The following is an 18,091-nucleotide window of genomic DNA, read 5'->3' on the forward strand; positions in this document are numbered from 1 at the left end:
TTTTGTTGTTGTTGTTTTATTTTCCTAACCCTGGAACGCTGCAGTGTACTGGCCCTTTAAGACGCTAGCCTGTTGAGTCACGTGCCAGGCGTCATGTGATATAAGTATTATCAGAGACTGTTTGCTTTGTGCGTTCTGGGTGTTGCAGGCTGTCACTACCACATCAAACGCTACATGTATGTGACCCTTCAGACGAGGTAAGAGGATGATTTCCGTTTCGTACGTTGATTTAAAACAAACAAACAAAAAAGAGAACATCCGCTTAACTTCATTTAAACCAGCTAGCTTTGTTTTTAGCTGCATAGCCTGCTACGCTAACTTGTATTTTTATTACAAAAGAAGCTAGCGTTAGAAAGCTCTCTCCTTTCAGCTGGTATTTTTTATAAGTTGCAGGTTATTTTTCTTAAGCGTTGTCACTCCTTTCCCCCCCTGTAGTATAATGCAGTATTTCCTAAAAGCATAACATCGACTGACAGTGTACTGTTGTTTTTCAGGAGTATGCAGAAAAGTGCCCTGTGCTGATAACGATTAAACTCCTTCTACCTGCTCTCGGGATTCCTGCTAATCATGGTAAATGTTTTATTTCGTATATATTGCTTAAGTATTGGATTTGTAAAGGTTTAGTTTGTATATTTAAGAAAAAATAAATAAAAAGTGGGCGGAGAGCGACTAAACCCCATCCCCGAGCTTTATCATATATTGACATATGGCTGCACAGGTGAAGTTTAGCAGTCTTTCGCGTTATGAATTGTTGCAGTTGTTCTTTTAAAGTCGTTGACAGTAATGTTTATCTTTTATTGAAATGTGAGCTTAACGTATGTTTACAAAGAAACTAGACCTTCCATTGTTGCCCTGTTGGTGCAGCCTTTTCTTATCTGTTTTCATTCTGTTTGTGTCGTTTAGTTTATATTGCCCTTTCACGTTAGATTTAAATGGGTGTCGTGGCGTTGCACTCTGGCATCGTGTGCTACTTCTTAAGTATGTCTGTGTAGGTTCCCACTTATCTGGGTCCTGGTAGTCTTTAGATCTGGAATATAAGGCAGCTGGACTTCATAAGGTTTTGAAGATATTTTACTTGTCATCCAAGAGGCTTCTTCAGTTTTAGAACAACTACTCGAGAGGGAATGCTGTCCTTTCACACCTTGTCTCAGGTGACTGACATCATGCTGGGCTGGCGCAATGCCTGAGGTTTCACTTGTCTGCTCAGGTGACAGGATTGACCTGCACAAACACTTTGGGTCACTACTCCCAAAATTACCTGGGACAGTTTTTCTAAACCTAAAAAAAACTGGGTAGAAATTTTAAGACTGAGCCACTATATGAGCCATCGCGACTCCTTTCTAGTTTGTAGCCAGTGTGACAATTTGGTAAAAGTTAGAATCTGGCAGGTGAAACTAAAGTGGATTACCTGTTTGAATTTACTTTAATGATTTCTACTCTTGAACTAAATGCCATGTCAGTCCAGAGCTGAAAGATTTTATGAACTGATTTCAGCAGCACGTTACTTATAGATCTGCTCTCTGATTAAGACAGTGGCTCTGTATATGACAGTAATTGACATAAGCCAGGTAATTTATCAAATGTCAGCATCCTGAGCAGTCCCTAATCTTTCATCTTTCCCTCATGTTTGCTCTCTCGATCTCTGAGAGTATTGCACATTAATATTTTATTGTTGGACAGTCTCTCTAATTGGAGATCGGGCTGAGAGACAAACTGCACAGAAACAGTTTGTGTTTTGTGCTTTTTGAAACATTGCATTTTAATTCTTGCACTCCCTTTTTTTGCAGTACTAGTAGCTACTTAAGAGTACTGGGACTATAGGATCTTTTGAAATTGAACATGTCTCTATTACAAACCAGATGTCTTACTTAGGTTACAGAAAAGAGAAGGAAACGAATAAATAGAAACCTGTGAAATGCAATGATGTAAAATCTTTAAATAATAGAATGCAATAATTCTAGTAGAACAGGAGCTCATGAAGCTAAATGGGTATTGAGGTGTATAAAATTTGAAAGGTTGCATTTGCCTGTGCTCATGGCAGTGGAGCTGAATGCCATCAGTAATGGATATGGACGCTTTCCAAAGAGTGAGAAGTGCAAAAAAAACACCCCCAACGCTAACCTAGTACAAAAATATGAAAGTGAAAATTGACGTTCTGAGCAGACGCATAACGCTATTTTAAACATGTTGCATGTGTTCAGTTTGAACATCCCTTTTTCATTCTCGGTACAGAATCTGCAAAAGATGAGAAGTCCTTAACTACAGGTAAATGTATTTGTTGGAACTTGATCTCAAGTGACAGAGCTGCAAAAGCAAGCTTATTTGGGCAGTTTCAGGCGCGAGCTGTCATCTTCCAACTCATAAGGAGTTTTTATTCTTCCACGTACTAACAAATCAATATTTTTCTTTAAATTGAGCTCCATATTGTATGAAATGTCTCGAACTGTAATTAGATGTAAAATGAGGAGTTCTATAAGACTAAGCTTTTATAAAAGTTAAAGTTTATGTTTGGACGACTTGAAGGCTTCTTGTTAACAAAATTAAATTCCAAGAGGCTGCATGAGGCAAACTTTTCACTTGTATTAAAATTAAAGCATCTCCATAAACTGCAGCCGTCTGCCCTGAGTTTAAAATCCCTGCCACAGATGCTACTGCTTGCCGTCTACCAATCATGCAGTGCGTACTGTTATCAAATTATATTTGAGGAAATATTTGTGGTTTCAGCCCAGAATTGCCACCTTGTCAGAAGCATCCAGACTTTTAAGAGACATTTCAGAGTGTTTTGTGTTTTCTCGTGATTTCCTCTTAGCCTGTGCTTTAGCAGTGTGTATCATCATCATCATCAAAGTGGTATTAATAATCAGTTTTCATTCCTGATGCTCATTTGAGGAAAAACAAAGACAAACAAGATGAACAGGAGCTCTTCCAGGAACGGTGATGCCATTTTTCTGAAGACTTAATTGGTCTGTAGGTGGCGATTTCTTACCTGTTCTCTAATGTGGAATCTAACCGGCACTGGAGCAGACAATAACATCATGGCTATGTACTCGAAAATGAAGTGAACCACCTTCATAACATGGAAAACTTTTTATTTATTTATTTATTTTTAATCTGGATGGATGAAACCTAAATTCACTGCCTGTAAAATGTGTAGCAATTAAAATGTAATCACAAACTTGTGACATGAGCCAGCAGGAACGTCCAATGAGTTTAGTTTTTCTGGGACAAAAAGTCACTGCTTTATCACAACAGTCCAGAGGAAAATCAGCCTTAAATTGACACTAAATCTTTTTTCATTACATATTCAGTAGTCGGTTATTCTGTTCTTTCTGCTTCAGTTAAAAGGCCGTTAATGATGCTAGCGGCCAACTAAAAATAATAGACATGAGTCACTTTCAGTCAGAGTTTTTGCAAAAGCAATAATTGAATCTTGAACTCGTGACTTGCCATTTATAGTGCTGCTGTTTAGGACCTAAAGTGGTTATGATATGAAGGGAACGTCAATCTCAGAAGGATCTGGGTTTGTTTAGTGGCGAAATCCAGTTTCAGTTGAAATTCTTTTGCAGCTGCTAAACATACTTGTCTTTGTTTCCTCACTCACAGCCAGAATAAAACCCAGAAATCCCCATAAGGTTTTGTATTAATCGCTCACAGCCCTGTCCTCTGTTCCCTGTGTTCAGGCTCTGCAGATGGGGTTCTTGTGTTTGGCCCTGCTGGGTCTGAGCTCGGCGCTGGTCTGTCCCAATGGACTCACATGTCAGAACAAGAACACCTGCTGCAAGAACACTGAGGGGGGATACGGATGCTGCCCGCTACCACGTGTGAGTTACCCGTCACTGTTGTGTCTGACCTGGATATTAATCAAGTCCACTATCATGCTTCTGCTTCAGGGTAGCAGCCAGGTACTGCTAACCAAATGCACTTGATTCATTGATCATCAGTGAGTGTGAGTGACCCGTATAAGAGTTTGCTAGTCTAAAGCATTTGTGTTTAACACAGTGCTGAAGAGGGAAGATGCCAGTAATGATCTCAGAGGAGCAGTTGTTGCTGCCCATCAATTTAAGGGAGGGCTAGAAAGCCATTTCCAGTCAGTCTGAAGTCTGTCGTTCTACATAAGTGGAAAACATTGGATACAGTTGCCAGTCTTCCCAGGAGTTCAGGTCCTGGCACGTTTATCAGACTGTCCAGTGCTTAAACTAAAAAAAACAAGATCTGCACTCACACTCTACATGCCTCAGCGTGTTAAAGTTTGTGACGCACAATTTACAAAAGAAAAGAAACTAAACAAAAAACAAGGTATGACTTGTTTACAAGTGTCAGGAAAAAGTGCCTTGTCATGGCAGCACAGCGTAGGTTTGCAGAGTTGCATGTGAATATTCCACAAGAGTTGCAGAACAATGTTTGTTTGGCACTGTATAAATAACGTTTGATGTAATCTGTCCAAATGACAACAGCACCTCGATGCACTTTATATTATATGATGAAGATCCTACAATGACTCAAAGAAATCCCCCAAAATTGGATGACCCTGATGAACAAGCACTGGGCAACAGTGGGAAAGAAACTCCTGGAATCAGGCTCAGGGAGGGGCAGCAATCTGCCACGACCGGTCGGGTGTAAGGGGAGGAAGACGTGACAAAAGATGCTCTGTGGAAGAAAGCCCGAGATTATTAATAATAACATCATCAACAATCATGGGACGTGCACAGCAGCCTAGGCCTGTTGCAGCATAAATAAGGGAGGGTTCAGGGTCACGTGTTCCAGCCCCAAGTACATGCTTTATCAGCTCTGATCTTAAAACGTCATTCCAAATGTCAGCACAGTGGTGGAGAGCTGAGGGTTTGTTTCACAGCCACAGCGTTGTACTCTAGTCAAATGGTCAAAGCATGGTCCAAACTGGATCATGCACCAGCACAATGATTGTAAGCACAGCAGCAAATCTACAACAGAATGGGGGAAAAGAAAAGACTGAAGTTTTTGCAGTGGTAGGTCAAACTGCAGACCTCAACCCAACAGAAATATAGTCAGGACCTTCAGAGAGCTGTGCACAAATCAATGCTACATGCTTCAAGGATCAGTAGCAACACTGCAAAGAGTGGGAAAATTTCTCCACTGCAAAGTCCAAGCGCTATGGTCATGTAGAAAATAATTAGTTTAAGTTGTTGCCTGTAGCGATCTGCTGAGTCACAGCTTGTACTTGGTTTTTCACATGACAGCAGAGGGTCCTGTGAAAATTAACTTTCTCATGACTATGAAGACTACTTGATGCAGAAAAGAGTGTTTTTATCCATTTAAAACAGTCATTAGAGGGCCTTTAATGGTGCAGGGGGTCACATGGAAATCAACCTTGTGCAACTGTTGTGGTTATTGCACAAGCAGCCAGCTGCTTGGGTTGACTTATATCCCACCATGACTACTTGAACTAACAAATATGTGTTTATTGTTGTATTGTGATTGTCTGAGAAGTTCCGTTGTGTTCTCCTCACTTCTGCTGTCAATTTCACCTGCCGGTTTGCTCTCAGGGAGCAAAGCTGTGAGGGACTAGATCAAAATAATGTGTTTGGGCAAAAGTCCATTTGCAGAATGATCAATTTCAATTCTGGCCCATTGATAAATGAACCCCCCCCCCCCCCCAAAAAAAAAAAAAAAAAAATCAACAGCTCGCATGCTGCAGGGGCTCCAGTTTTACCCACATACACAACTCTGGCTTGTTCTGCCACAGTAAGTGAGTAAAACTGGAAACCTGCAGCATGTGAGCTGTTGAGTACAATTTTCTTAAAGCTCGCTGTGAATAAGGCGAGCGCTCGAACTCGGGCCGTTTCTCAGCCATAAAGAGCTCTCACTGAGAACTGAGTGTACATTGTACTGATCGAGGATGACATGGGGCTTTATTTCCCTGTGCAGGGGCGTCTTCCTTCTGACACTTAACTTTGAGAGCTTGTTCATATTGCTGTGTTGTTGTTTTTATTTTTAATTTTTTTGTTTGGTGTCCTGTCTGGCACTGTAGCAATCAGAATTATTGTCTGAAGGCCAAGAAAAATGCCCAACAGATTTACTTTCCCAAGTGGGCCTTTCGCTATACTGGTCCACTTGATTGTCATAGTTTATTTGATCTTTATTAGTTATTTTTATTCTAAGTTATTGTAATCAGGCCAGACTGGACTCGGGGACGGGAAAGAAAAACAAGAAGAAAAGTTCAGAAGGAAGTTAACAGAAGGAGAGGGAAAGGAAAAAGGAGAAAAGACGATGAAAATCTGCTTCATCACCTTTGTCTTCTTCTTTTCTTTTCCTGGATCACCTGTTGAGGGGGGAAAAAAGAAAACAAGCAGAAGACTAGAGCAATAGAATAAACAACATCATGATGATCTATGGGAATATAACAGTAAATACTAAATGTTAAACATTGTGCTTGTTCATATTGCTCACACGCTGAAGGGGAGTTCTTTTAAAAATATAGTATTAGAAAGTTTAATAGAACAAAACAGTCAACATACAGTTTCATAGAATGACCTTGAACATTCATATTATTGACAGTATTTGTTATATGACTTTTGCACAAGAGTTGCAGGATGTTTTGTACTATAAACTAATAAAACTCAGTATTTATGTTCTGCTTGGAAAAAATAGTATTGTAAAATTAAATTTCAGTTTGCTGATTTCAAGTTTTAAAAGTTTCCTCTCAGTGAACCTGTTTCTCTTACACTCTGTTTGAATCCCTCTGTAGGCAGAGTGCTGTTCAGACCACCTCCACTGCTGTTACGAGGGCACGCTGTGTGATCTGGTCCATGAGAAATGCGTCAATAAAACAGTTTCCCTGCCGTGGATGACGCGACTCCCGACCCAGCCTCAGGTGAAGGGGGTGGGGCAAAGCTTAGCTTCTGTCTTTAGACCTCTTAACGTTGATTACCCCACCAACAACCATTGAACGATTATCTTAAAGGAATCCCCAGTGAACCAAGCTCAGTTTTCTTATCTGGATACGTTTGCTCAGTTGGTGTTATTTGTCAAAATAATGGAATTGTCTTATCGGCTTTGTACGTTTCTCCCACCCCAAAAACAAATGACGTAAAAGAATCACACTCATGGGTAAATAAGGTGTTTGAAGAGGTGCGGGGAATGTTTTTGAAACGTGCAGAGTATTGAGAGGCACAATAGTGTTGGTTTCACGATGGCACTACAAGCACAGATGCTTCGACCTCCCCCACACAGGCTACCTGATCTCTCTTGGTGCAGCGCCAAGATGTTTTCACGGCCTTAATCCATCCAGCAGTTTGTTTGTTCTCTTGTCTTGCAAGGAAAAACAATATTTTATATATGTATATTACGCTGTGGCTGAAGTGATTTTCAGTGTGTTTTAATAGATTATTGATTCCTTGAACTGTTCATATTTGAGTGTTTTTAAACCTTTTGTTTGTTTGACCATGTGGCGTCCTTGCATTTGTATGCGTTGGCTGTGATGTGATTGCTTCAGCTCGAGGAGACGGTGAAGGCAGTCGTTTGTCCGGACCAGGTGTCCGAGTGTCCGGATGACACGACTTGCTGCCAGCTTCCTGACAGCTCCTGGGGCTGCTGCCCCTTAGCCAAGGTGACACACAGAAGCACAAACACCATCTCTTTGCCTAAAATCACTGACTCACACAAGCCCCAGGTTTCTCACACCAAAAAATGATCAGCTGTTTCTTGCATGAGTTCTTGACAGGCTGCCTATGAAAGTTTGTAGCTGTTGTATTTCTTCACCAACACTGTATGTTTAATACGCACTTCAGTTTGCCTCAAGTTTCTCACACACACACATTCAAATGGTTTCAGACCATGTTTATAGATGATGTAAAGGATGCACAGGCTTAGAAAATGCAACAGCTTTAAGAATCTTTAAGTTTATTTGCAACTCTTCTACTACCACAAATTCCTGACACTTCATTTAGTGATGACTCTATTTTAAATTCTTAGCGCTGATCATTCATTTAAAAAATAAGTGTCATTAGACTTGTGGTTGTCTGTGTTGCGTCTATTTGCCAATGTCTTCATCATGTTGCCTCAACACTCATTGAGGGGTGGTTGTGTGGTTCTGAAGTTGCTTCATGAACAAATTGGCTGGCAACACAGAAGGACACTGCACGTCTGCCACAGACTCCACATTTTCTGAAGTCAAAATTAGTGAGTCTGACCTTTTGCTGAATCACTTATAGCTGCTGATTTCAGCACTCTGCAGCTGCAGCTGTAAAGGCAAAGAGGGGAGAACTTGATCGATCCTGAAAGCAGCTAAAACTATAGAAATGTCAGACTCTAAAGTAAGTGTTAAAAATGTCAGACACTTGGGACTTGATTTAGACACACCAATAATGAAAACTTTATACATTTCAGCTTTTTCATATTCTGATAATGGCTAATATTGTGTGAATATAAGTCTTATAATCTCTGTACTCCTGGTGGGAAAAACATTTAAATGTCTGTTCAGAGTGAAATGACCATTTTTAGACATTTATTTGCTTCAAATGAAACACTTTGAATTTCTTCAGTATTTAAAACTCATTGAAGCTGCAGCATCAGATGGTGTTTGTTGGCTGCACATTCAGCAATCGGTGCTCATTTGCTTTAATAGAAAGGCACATCTGCCTGTTTTATTCAAACGACTCTATATACTGAATTTAAATGTCTCATATGCATCAATTGTTCATTTTTCATGTCCCAGTTGTATATCTATAGTACCGGTGTGCTTCACGATCCCGTGATCTTCTCTCTGCAGGCGGTGTGTTGTGACGATAGGCGCCACTGCTGCCCTGAGGCAACGAAGTGTGATATCGCTCACTTGCGGTGCGTCTCTGCCTCGCTGGAGTCTTTCCCCCTGCTGGTCAAACTACCTGCTAGAAGGAGAGCGAATAACCCAGGTGGGGATTACATCATATAAATAAACAGTGAAATGTGATGATCATGTATTCACTTACATTTCTAAATTTATATGCAGATGATACTGTAGTGTTAACAGAAGACTGCGTTTCTTTTTAGGTCTTAGTACTTTTGTAGCTTCCATTGGCAGTTCAATATCGTGCCCTGATGGGAAACTCAGCTGCCCAAACGCTTTCACATGCTGTCTGCTACCCAGTGGAGAGTACGGCTGCTGCCCATACCCAAAGGTGCCTATAAATGCTGTAGATGTTCCAACAGTTTCCAGCGTTTTTCATATTTTTGTCGCTGAATTAAAGCTGTTTGATTCTTACTGTACTGATCGGAGGAAAAACATTGACACGAGGGTTCCTAATAAGGCTAAAACATCCTGTGTTTGAATCTCATGCAGGCCACATGCTGTGAGGATCACCTTCACTGTTGCCCTGCCAACATGAAGTGTGACCTGAAGCATTCACAGTGTAGGCGTGGCGAGACCGTCATGCCCCTGATGAAGAAGATCCCTGCTGTAGCCAGTGACAGTAAGACTTACCTTTAAATTAAAAAACAAACATTGAGTAGGATTTTTATTGATGGATGCCGTGTCACTTCTGTCATCCCCTCAGTCAGTTGTCCAGACAAGAAGTCATTTTGTCCTGATCACACCACATGCTGCAAGATGACCAACGACACCTACGGCTGCTGCCCGATGCCCAGTGTAAGTAGTATGAAGTCACTGAGCGATAGTTTAGATGAACAGAAAGTTGCAGAGAGACAGACTCTTACTATCTAAAGGTCATTGTGAAGCTTTTTAATATTTTATCAGTCGTTTAGTCTTTTTTTAGATATCAAATAAGTGGCATATTTAACAAACTGAAGGCTGCTTTTGCTCAAATGTAATGAGTCCCTGTTGGGATTTCCTTTCATTTATGAATTTGAAATACTTATGGAGAGTTGATTCAAAGTGTTAAGACTTCCTTTTGGTAGTTTTCCTCTGAAACTCTCAATACGAGGTTGAAAGAAATGCTACAACGGTGCAATGAATGAAGTAATCATTAGACTGAAAAACCAGAATAAGCTGCACAAAGCTTCAAAATGATGGATAATTAGCTAAAAACACTGCAAAATCAAGGCAGGGATATTCTTCAGTGTCCTTCACCTGAGCTCTGCTCAATAGCTTTTCAGTTACTGAAAGCACAAAGACTCATAAATGAAGGTAGTTGCAGTAAAGGCCCAGGAGAGCAGCTCGGGGGAGGAAATGCAGTATTTGATGAGGTTGAGTTCTCACTTTCACACAATCATTGATTGCACAGATTTACTTCTTTCAGGCCATCTGTTGTTCAGATCGCATCCACTGCTGCCCTGCAGGCTCAGAGTGCGACCTGTACCACAGGACCTGTGTGTCTACCCAGAGAAACCCCACCATGACTCTGGCAGAAGCTGCAACCGAGCTCCTTAAAGTCCAGAGAAAAGGTGAGTGAGACGGCCATCGTCACATCTTCTGTGATCAAACTCTAAATATTTAATGTGTTTCAGAGAAAAACATGTTTTAATACAAACTGTTTTATTAATATCTTCAGTAATGTTGCCTTAATCTGTTTTTGACTGAAATTCGTCAACTGTAACGTTTTGAGTGGAGTGGGAAGAAGCTTTTCTCCATCTGTTTTCATCTTGTCAGTGATTGGGTTTCTTTGTGCCAAAATTTGACAAGGAGGAAGAAGAATGTGTGAAATGTATATCTGGTTGTGCTGCATTGTGGGTTTTTTATTTTTCCCTCAAAACGTTTCATTGAGTCGAGCAGTGTTACAGGAATCTAAAAATGTTGGTGATTTTTATTGTTCTGCAGACCTTTCAGTCCGTTCCATCCCCTGCAACGACTCTGTGGCCTGTGCTGACGGAAGCACCTGCTGTAAAACACTAAAAGGAGACTGGGCCTGCTGTCCGTTACCACAGGTACACTTTTCCTTTAATGACCTGTTGTCCTCTCCGACAGGGACTCTGTAACTCATGTGAGTTATTGTCCATTAATAAACATGAGTAGAGCTTATTAACAGACTCTCCTTTAGGTAATGTAGTAGTTCATTTGCAGACTCTAAGGCTACGTTCACACTGCAGGCGAAAGCACATCAAATCCGATTTTTTTTTTTGACCCTATGCGACCCATATCCGATCATGGTGTGACAGTGTGAACGGCACAAATCCGATATTTTCAAATCCGATCTGGGTCACTTTCATATGTGGTACTGAATCCGATACATATCCGATGTTTTAGAAAGCGACTGCTGTGTGAACGGTCAGGTCGCATTAAATCCGTCTTTTACGTCACTGACACAAGACAGACGCCAATTATCAGCGCCGGAGAAGACATCGCGAACGCTTCCTGGCCATCCGGTGAAACTGCTGGGAAGACAACGTTGGAGAAATGTGAACATTTTATTTGTTCTGTATAATCTGCAGATTCTGACAGAAATCTGCAACTATCCTTTGAAGCAGCGCTCCTCTAAAACAGCAATAAGGATAATTATTAGGTTATTTACATTATTATGTAAATAACAAAATAACTTGAAGCAAAAATTGGGAAACGTGAAGTCCGAAGTTTTTATATTAAGGGCCATCAGTCAAACAATACTGTTGCTCTGGGTCTAAACAGAGCGCGTTGTGTGTGACGTCATCTTTTGCGCATGCGGGCCGCTTTGAGCGTTCACACTAGAGCGCGTTTGCTGTCGCATTTTATTTGTAGTGTGAACGAGCAGACAAAAAAATCGGATTTGATCAAAAAATCGGAATTGAGCATTAAGACCTGCAGTGTGAACGTAGCCTAAGTCTGTGTTGTTCCTCATCCCTGCAGGCTGTGTGCTGTGAGGACCACCTGCACTGCTGCCCCCACGGCACCATTTGTAACCTGAAAAGCTCCACGTGCGACGACTCCACAGGTAACGCCGTGACTCCCATGCTTGGACACGTGCCGGTATTTCCTTTACTGGAAGACAGTAACAACAGGTGCGACAAGTCAACGACATGTCCTGGGAAATCCACCTGCTGCAAGACTGCGAGTGGCGGTTGGGCCTGCTGTCCGCTGCGTCAGGTAATCCGGGGCTGAAGTGAGGACTGCTTTCTTCTGTCCTGCCTCTAGTATTCAAAATGCTGAGCTCGTGAAAATCCTGTAACCACAAGTACATCAGGCTCAAACCATCAAGAGAACTGAGCCAGATTCTTCTGAGGGCAAACTCATGCTGACGTGAGTCAGTGGCGCAGGTCAGCGGGTGAGCTAGTAACAATGCGCTAATTTAAACAAGCATGATGCCAATTTATTTCAATAAAGACTCACAAAGAGCAAATTAGTGGGTGTTAAACAAGCAGACTCGATAAGGGAGCGGGTACCGTTCACTGCCTTTGGAAAGACGTGCTAAATTAATGCTGCCCAGGACGCTCACACAGATTTATGATCTTAAGAGTTTAAATTTGTAAATTTAAAACAAAAAAAAGTAATTGGCTTAAATGGATTTCTAGTAGTTCGGTGTAACACTCCTCTGGTCTGTATTGTGTGTACCCGACAGGCTGTTTGTTGTGATGATCACATCCATTGCTGCCCTCACGGCAAAGTCTGCAACCTGGCAGCGGAAACTTGCGTTGACCCTTGGGGCTTCTCTCCGCCCGTCTCCTGGCTGACAAAGGTAGCAGCTCTGACCTTGGAGGTGGAGGATGAGAAATGCGATGAGAAGACCAGATGTCCGTGGGGCTCCACCTGCTGTAAAATGAACTCCGGACAGTGGGCCTGCTGCCCTTTACCACAGGTCAGCATCTCCTTTCTGCCTCCTGATCATATGTGCTGGCCAGATTTAACTTTGATGTGCAACTAGCCAAGGGTTTGTTTGTTCTTGATGTCAGCTGTGGTTATTTCTGACATCCAGTTCTAATTTTTCTTACTGATACTTGAATTATTTTTATCCAGAGCACATTCAAACACAACAGAAATTGTACTGATTTTGTTAACATTAACCACCGAGCCTTTGTAATTTCTCTTTTTTTGGTCTGGCATCATCTCCTAATTCCTGTGTGATCCCAGGAGTGCTTTCATGGTGCATAAGTGGCTCATCTTTAGGTCATGACCTATTTCTGGGTGGTTATTTGTTTACTGTAGTAGTAGTAGTAGTAGTAGTAGTAGTAGTAGTAGATGATTTGACCAGTATTTCAGGAAGTGTAGTAGTAGTAGTAGATTCCAGCTTCCAGGTCTTGAAAGTTCACACTCATCTGTTAAGCCCTATTTGCACAGGATTAGTAGTACCAGGGGACCTTATGTGATTTAGACACTTGCACGCCCCTCCTAATCCTGAATTAAATTAATTAGAGGTCCCCAGGTAATCCTAGAGCCAATGTGAACAGTGATTACAGTCCAGCTTAAGACGTGAGATGGTTAGAAAATGTCAATCAAACCCAAGTCTGAGGATGGAAAATAAGAAGTCAGCTGTGGCTCTGAGTGCATTTCAGTAATGTCTCATTCACACTAGTTTAAACACAAAATGGAACGGGGAAACTTCATTTGAATATGTATTGAATTTTTATTTGGTCTGTAACTGTTGGCAATTAGATGTGTTGACCAGCCTGAAAAATGCTCAACCTTTGGACGACAACCCAGCCATAAGATGACTACACCGGCTGACCACATCTCATCTTTGTTTCTTCACAGGAATTAACTTAACTGGTTAACAGCCAGTTGTATTGTTGTTAATCCATAAAAATGGAATGTTGCCAAGTGCTACATTGTAACGTTGCAGTTAAGTTTCCATCCTGCAGCAACTTTGTTTTTAAAGGTTTTTTTTCTCTTCTGAGTGCAATTGTTTACATCAGCGGTCCTCGTACCGGTGATGTAAACAATTACATCCGGTACCGGTCCGTGAGTCGTTTGGTACCAGGCCGCGAGAGTTGAGGCTCAGGTGTGAAATAGTTTTTATTGGTTTACAGCGTTGGTTATCGTTTACTCGGTTTTCCTTGGTCTTTTCACGTGTGTTATGAATAAATTTTATTTTTTTTCGGTACCTACTAGTTTTATTTTGTTGCCTTTAAGGTGTCGCGGATAAATACCAGTCCATGAAAATATTGTCGGGAATAAACCGGTCTGTGGCGCAAAAAAGGTTGGAGACCGCTGGTCTGCATGACCCCTATTCAGTCACAGACCGGTATCAGACTAACTTGATCTTATTGCTGTTTCAGTCACATGGCAGCTGACTGGGTGATCAGGCCGGGGCCCGTCCTTAAAGTGGCTGTTTCAGTGACTTCATTGCACACGGTTTCAGTAATCAACCCTGTTCTCCCTCATGTGACTGTAGAGATTTTCTGTACTTCTACTTTGAGACAGCTAGTTATACCTGAGTGGATTTTTCAGAGGCAAAGACAAACTGATTGAAATTCAAAAGTCTGAATTTAAATGTATAGATGTGTTAAATCATCCAAAATACTCCTTCTCTTTTGGGAAGATATAACAGGAAACACTGAGATTTACACCTGCAACCAGTGGTTTAACAACAGAACTCTTAATAGTAGACAATGTTGGCGTTTTGAAGCTGACTGGTGGATCACATGGTGTCAAATAAAATGAGGATAACTTTTCAGCTATTTCATCAACAGAAGAGCAGCCTGTGATGTAGAACTCGTTCCTTGTTTCGTTCCAGGCTGTGTGCTGCAACGATCACGAGCACTGCTGCCCCAAAGGCTACAAGTGCAATGTGGCAGAGGGCACCTGTGACAAACCCGGTGGCCTCAGTGTGGCCTGGCTGCAGAAGATCCCAGTCCTGCAGGAGGAGCTCGGCCGGACTGTTTCCCATCCGACTCAGAACATGTGCGACGCCCAGACCAGCTGTCCCAGAGACACGACCTGCTGCTTCATGGAAAAGGAACACAAATGGGGCTGCTGCCCTGTGCCGAACGTGAGTTTAACCCCTCGCTTTTTAAATGATTAATTCTTTTTAAATGGGAGAGTGTCAGTTACCCGTGTTGCCCGTCAGGCTGTCTGCTGCAAAGATGGAAACCACTGCTGCCCCAGTGGACACACCTGTGAGCCCCACCACTTCTCCTGCTCCAAAGGTTCCCATGTTATACCGTGGTTCACCAAAGTGAGCGCTGTAACGGAGCCGGGCGCCGTGATCGACGTTAAATGTGACAACAAGAGCAGCTGCGCTTCAGGGACGACCTGCTGTAAGCTGAAGACCGGAAAGTGGGGCTGCTGCCCGCTGTTCAAGGTTTGTGCATCAGTGTTCAGACTATCATTAAATCCTCGAGTTTTTCCACAAAGGTGCTCATTTGATAAGCCCACAAACTGATCTGTGACATTTCTGCAGTGTCTTGCTGATGTAGAATATCATTTGGTTTCACAACAGGGTAAAATAAATCAGACAGCAGTTTCAAAAGTGATTTAAAACCTGCTTTCTTGTCTGTTTAAACAAATATGGTGCTTATAGCAGGAAATAAATTTACCATTTAGACCATATTTTTGGAGTGTATATAAGGAAAAGCTTAATAGGATTCACTGAAATGCTTCACTCGTGGCTGTATGTTAATATCTGGCATCGTGGTCTCTGCTCAGGCTGTTTGCTGCACTGACCACGAGCACTGCTGCCCTCAGGGCTACACCTGCAACATGCAGACAGGAACCTGCGAGAAGAAACAACACTACCACCACCTCAGCACCATCCCTCAGATCGAAGTGCTGCAGTCTGTGAAGGAGGAGGATGTGGCGTGTGATGGCAGGGGCGAGTTTCGCTGCTCCAAACGAGACACCTGCTGTAAGATCTCCGCCACGGAGTGGAGCTGCTGCCCCTCCCCCAGGGTACGTTCACCTGTCAGTCCCTCCCACTCGTTTACATTTGAAGTCATTCTTCCATCAGTGACTTTGGATGGTCCTTGTTCTAGGCTCGGTTTTGGAAAGTTAAAACTTAGCAGGTGTCCTATATGTTGCTGTGCTGCTACTCATCTTTGATAATCGACTTTTATTGTTGCTGAATTCATTCAGCTCATATGTTTGTTTAGAATAAAACAAGTTTGAGCCTTGCCGATTGATTCAGTGCTGAACATGCTCTCTGTTCTCAGGCCGTCTGCTGCTTTGGCTCGAAGCACTGCTGTCCTGCCGGGTACTCGTGCGACCTCAAGGCCGGAGGCTGCACCTTGCAAACCCAGCTGACCTGGGACTCGTGGTTTGGGGACCAAAAGAGAGACACTGTCCCCCACGGACTCTAATCCACTGAGGTGCAATGATGATCTCAATCTTTCCCTTATGTCATCTACTACTGGTGTTGTCTGTGGACAAGAAGGGCTTCTTCCTGTTTCATTTCGTGGAGGTGCATTTACAAAGTTTTTTGCACTCTTGCGTATTTTTGAGTTTTGTGTGGTTAGGGGGGGGGGCTTTGGTCCACATATGCAGAAAAAACATTTGTTTAATTTTTGCCATTAAAGGAATTTTAGTGAAGTTGAAGTAGTTTTCAAGGGGTAAGCAGGTGAAACCTAGCCTGGATTCTGGTTGAAAATATTTATTGCACTCCTTCAGAACCACTGCACATCTAGGTTCCAGGACAGCTTTACAGTGCGTCTGTTAAAGGATTACTCCGGCCTGTTTCAACCTGCGGTGTTGTAATGTCAGATCTGAAGTTTTCTTATAGGTAACAAACCCCATTTGAAAATAAACTTCAGTGAATTCGTCTCTTTTGAAAGTCGATTGTTTCTGCAGATTTTCCTTCTTCTTCAGACAGAGTAGCTTAGCATGAGTGAACTTAAAATAATGAACCCATACAGGGAGCTTGACGCCTGCTCTCAGTTCATTCTGTCAGAAATTAGCTGCTTCACTCCTTTAGCTCTACGTAGCTTCTGATTGGCTGCCCAAAACTTTAAACAACAGGGCGGAGAATGCACTCTTCAACCTTTAAGATAGAGGAGCAGGTTTTTGTACCAAGGTTGGCAGTTCCTTTGAGTTTGTGGAACAAATCTTATGCATATTTTGATGACATTTGTTGATACTTTCACGAAAGAAACTCCCTGATCATTAGTGTTTAAACATGAGTGCACAGAGTTGGTCTACTCTCTGGAAGAGAATCATGAATGTACAAACTGCCTTTTTGTGAGCAACATTTCCTACATAATCTGACTTGAACCACGTGTCTTCTCTAAAAGGCAGTTTTTGTTAAGTCAGCAGAACTGTATCATCTTTCCTGATAGTTTATTCATTAAAATGGCAAAGCTGCAAATTAACCATTTGAACAGTGGAAAAACCACAAATCTGGACAAACTAACAGGTAGCCTTTGGAATTGTTTCCAGTGTTGCTGAATTTATTAATGCAGCTGTTAATTTGACTGTTTCAGGCTTAGAGGATGAAATCGAGCTGTCAGATTAGAGCTGCTGTGATTGTCGGCATAGACATTTACTTTATGGTAAAGTGGTTTTGGTGTCTGAAGACTCGGTTTTTCACTGACTCTTAAGAGTTTATTTAAAAAAACAAAAAAAAACCATACAGCAGACTGTCAAACATTGTTGTTGTACATGCAAACTGAAATGTAGGCGTCTGTAAAGGTGAGAGGTAAATTTTAGACATTTCACTTCCAGAAACGAAGGATTTATCGGAACGTTTCATGGCTGAGCCAGTTTTTAATAATAGAAGTTTTCATAACCATTTCACGCTTTCGCCACAACTTGGCTGCTTGATGGTGTTTTAATATTGCCACCAACAAGCAGCAACATTAATAAAAAAATAACTAATTTAAAAAAAACCCATTTCTTTCCTCCTCGTTTGGAAGCTGACGGGACACGAACGAGCATCAAGAGCAGTTTGTGCCTTCTTCAGTAGGAGTTACTTGTATCCTTTGGAAAGTCTTTTGTTTTGTGCAGTTGTAACATTGATTTGCATCTTTGTCTTTATGGAAACGTAACACAGGCGCTCAGGAGAATCTTTTGGAGTTATTTGTGAATTGAGACTTGGTCAGTGTCACAGTTGGTAATATGATTGAGTTTGTAGATTCAGGAGTTCCTAAAAAGCTGAACGATCTCTTAAACTTAAGTAATTTCAATGATTTTTAAATGACTGTCATGTAAAGTGTTTTACAGACTGGCTCCATCTGAAAATAAAAGTTCATTTTGCTGATTTCCTTTGCTTGTTTGTGGGTTTGTTTTGTTTTTTTTCCCCTCTCCCCACTTACCCACTCCAACATTGTTAAGAAAACCTGAGTA

General features: G+C 41.8%; 1 protein-coding gene across 1 annotated transcript; it reads left to right on the plus strand.

Moving 5' to 3' along the window:
- The first annotated feature begins 110 nt into the window (after positions 1-110).
- Positions 111-18,005, plus strand: grnb (granulin b). Its single transcript, XM_087844924.1, has 17 exons — positions 111-197; positions 495-570; positions 3,681-3,821; positions 6,725-6,850; positions 7,472-7,585; positions 8,747-8,888; positions 9,007-9,134; positions 9,296-9,425; positions 9,510-9,601; positions 10,212-10,356; positions 10,730-10,836; positions 11,732-11,968; positions 12,441-12,677; positions 14,553-14,807; positions 14,886-15,119; positions 15,464-15,706; positions 15,967-18,005. Exons 2-17 carry the CDS (start codon positions 568-570, stop codon positions 16,111-16,113), a joined length of 2,481 nt encoding a protein of 826 aa, XP_087701050.1. The 5' UTR covers positions 111-197; positions 495-567; the 3' UTR covers positions 16,114-18,005.
- Positions 18,006-18,091: the final 86 nt, after the last annotated feature.

This window comes from Neolamprologus brichardi, chromosome 8 (genome assembly GCF_056152115.1).
Source record: "Neolamprologus brichardi isolate AB-2024 chromosome 8, ASM5615211v1, whole genome shotgun sequence".
NCBI classification, from domain to species: domain Eukaryota; kingdom Metazoa; phylum Chordata; class Actinopteri; order Cichliformes; family Cichlidae; genus Neolamprologus; species Neolamprologus brichardi.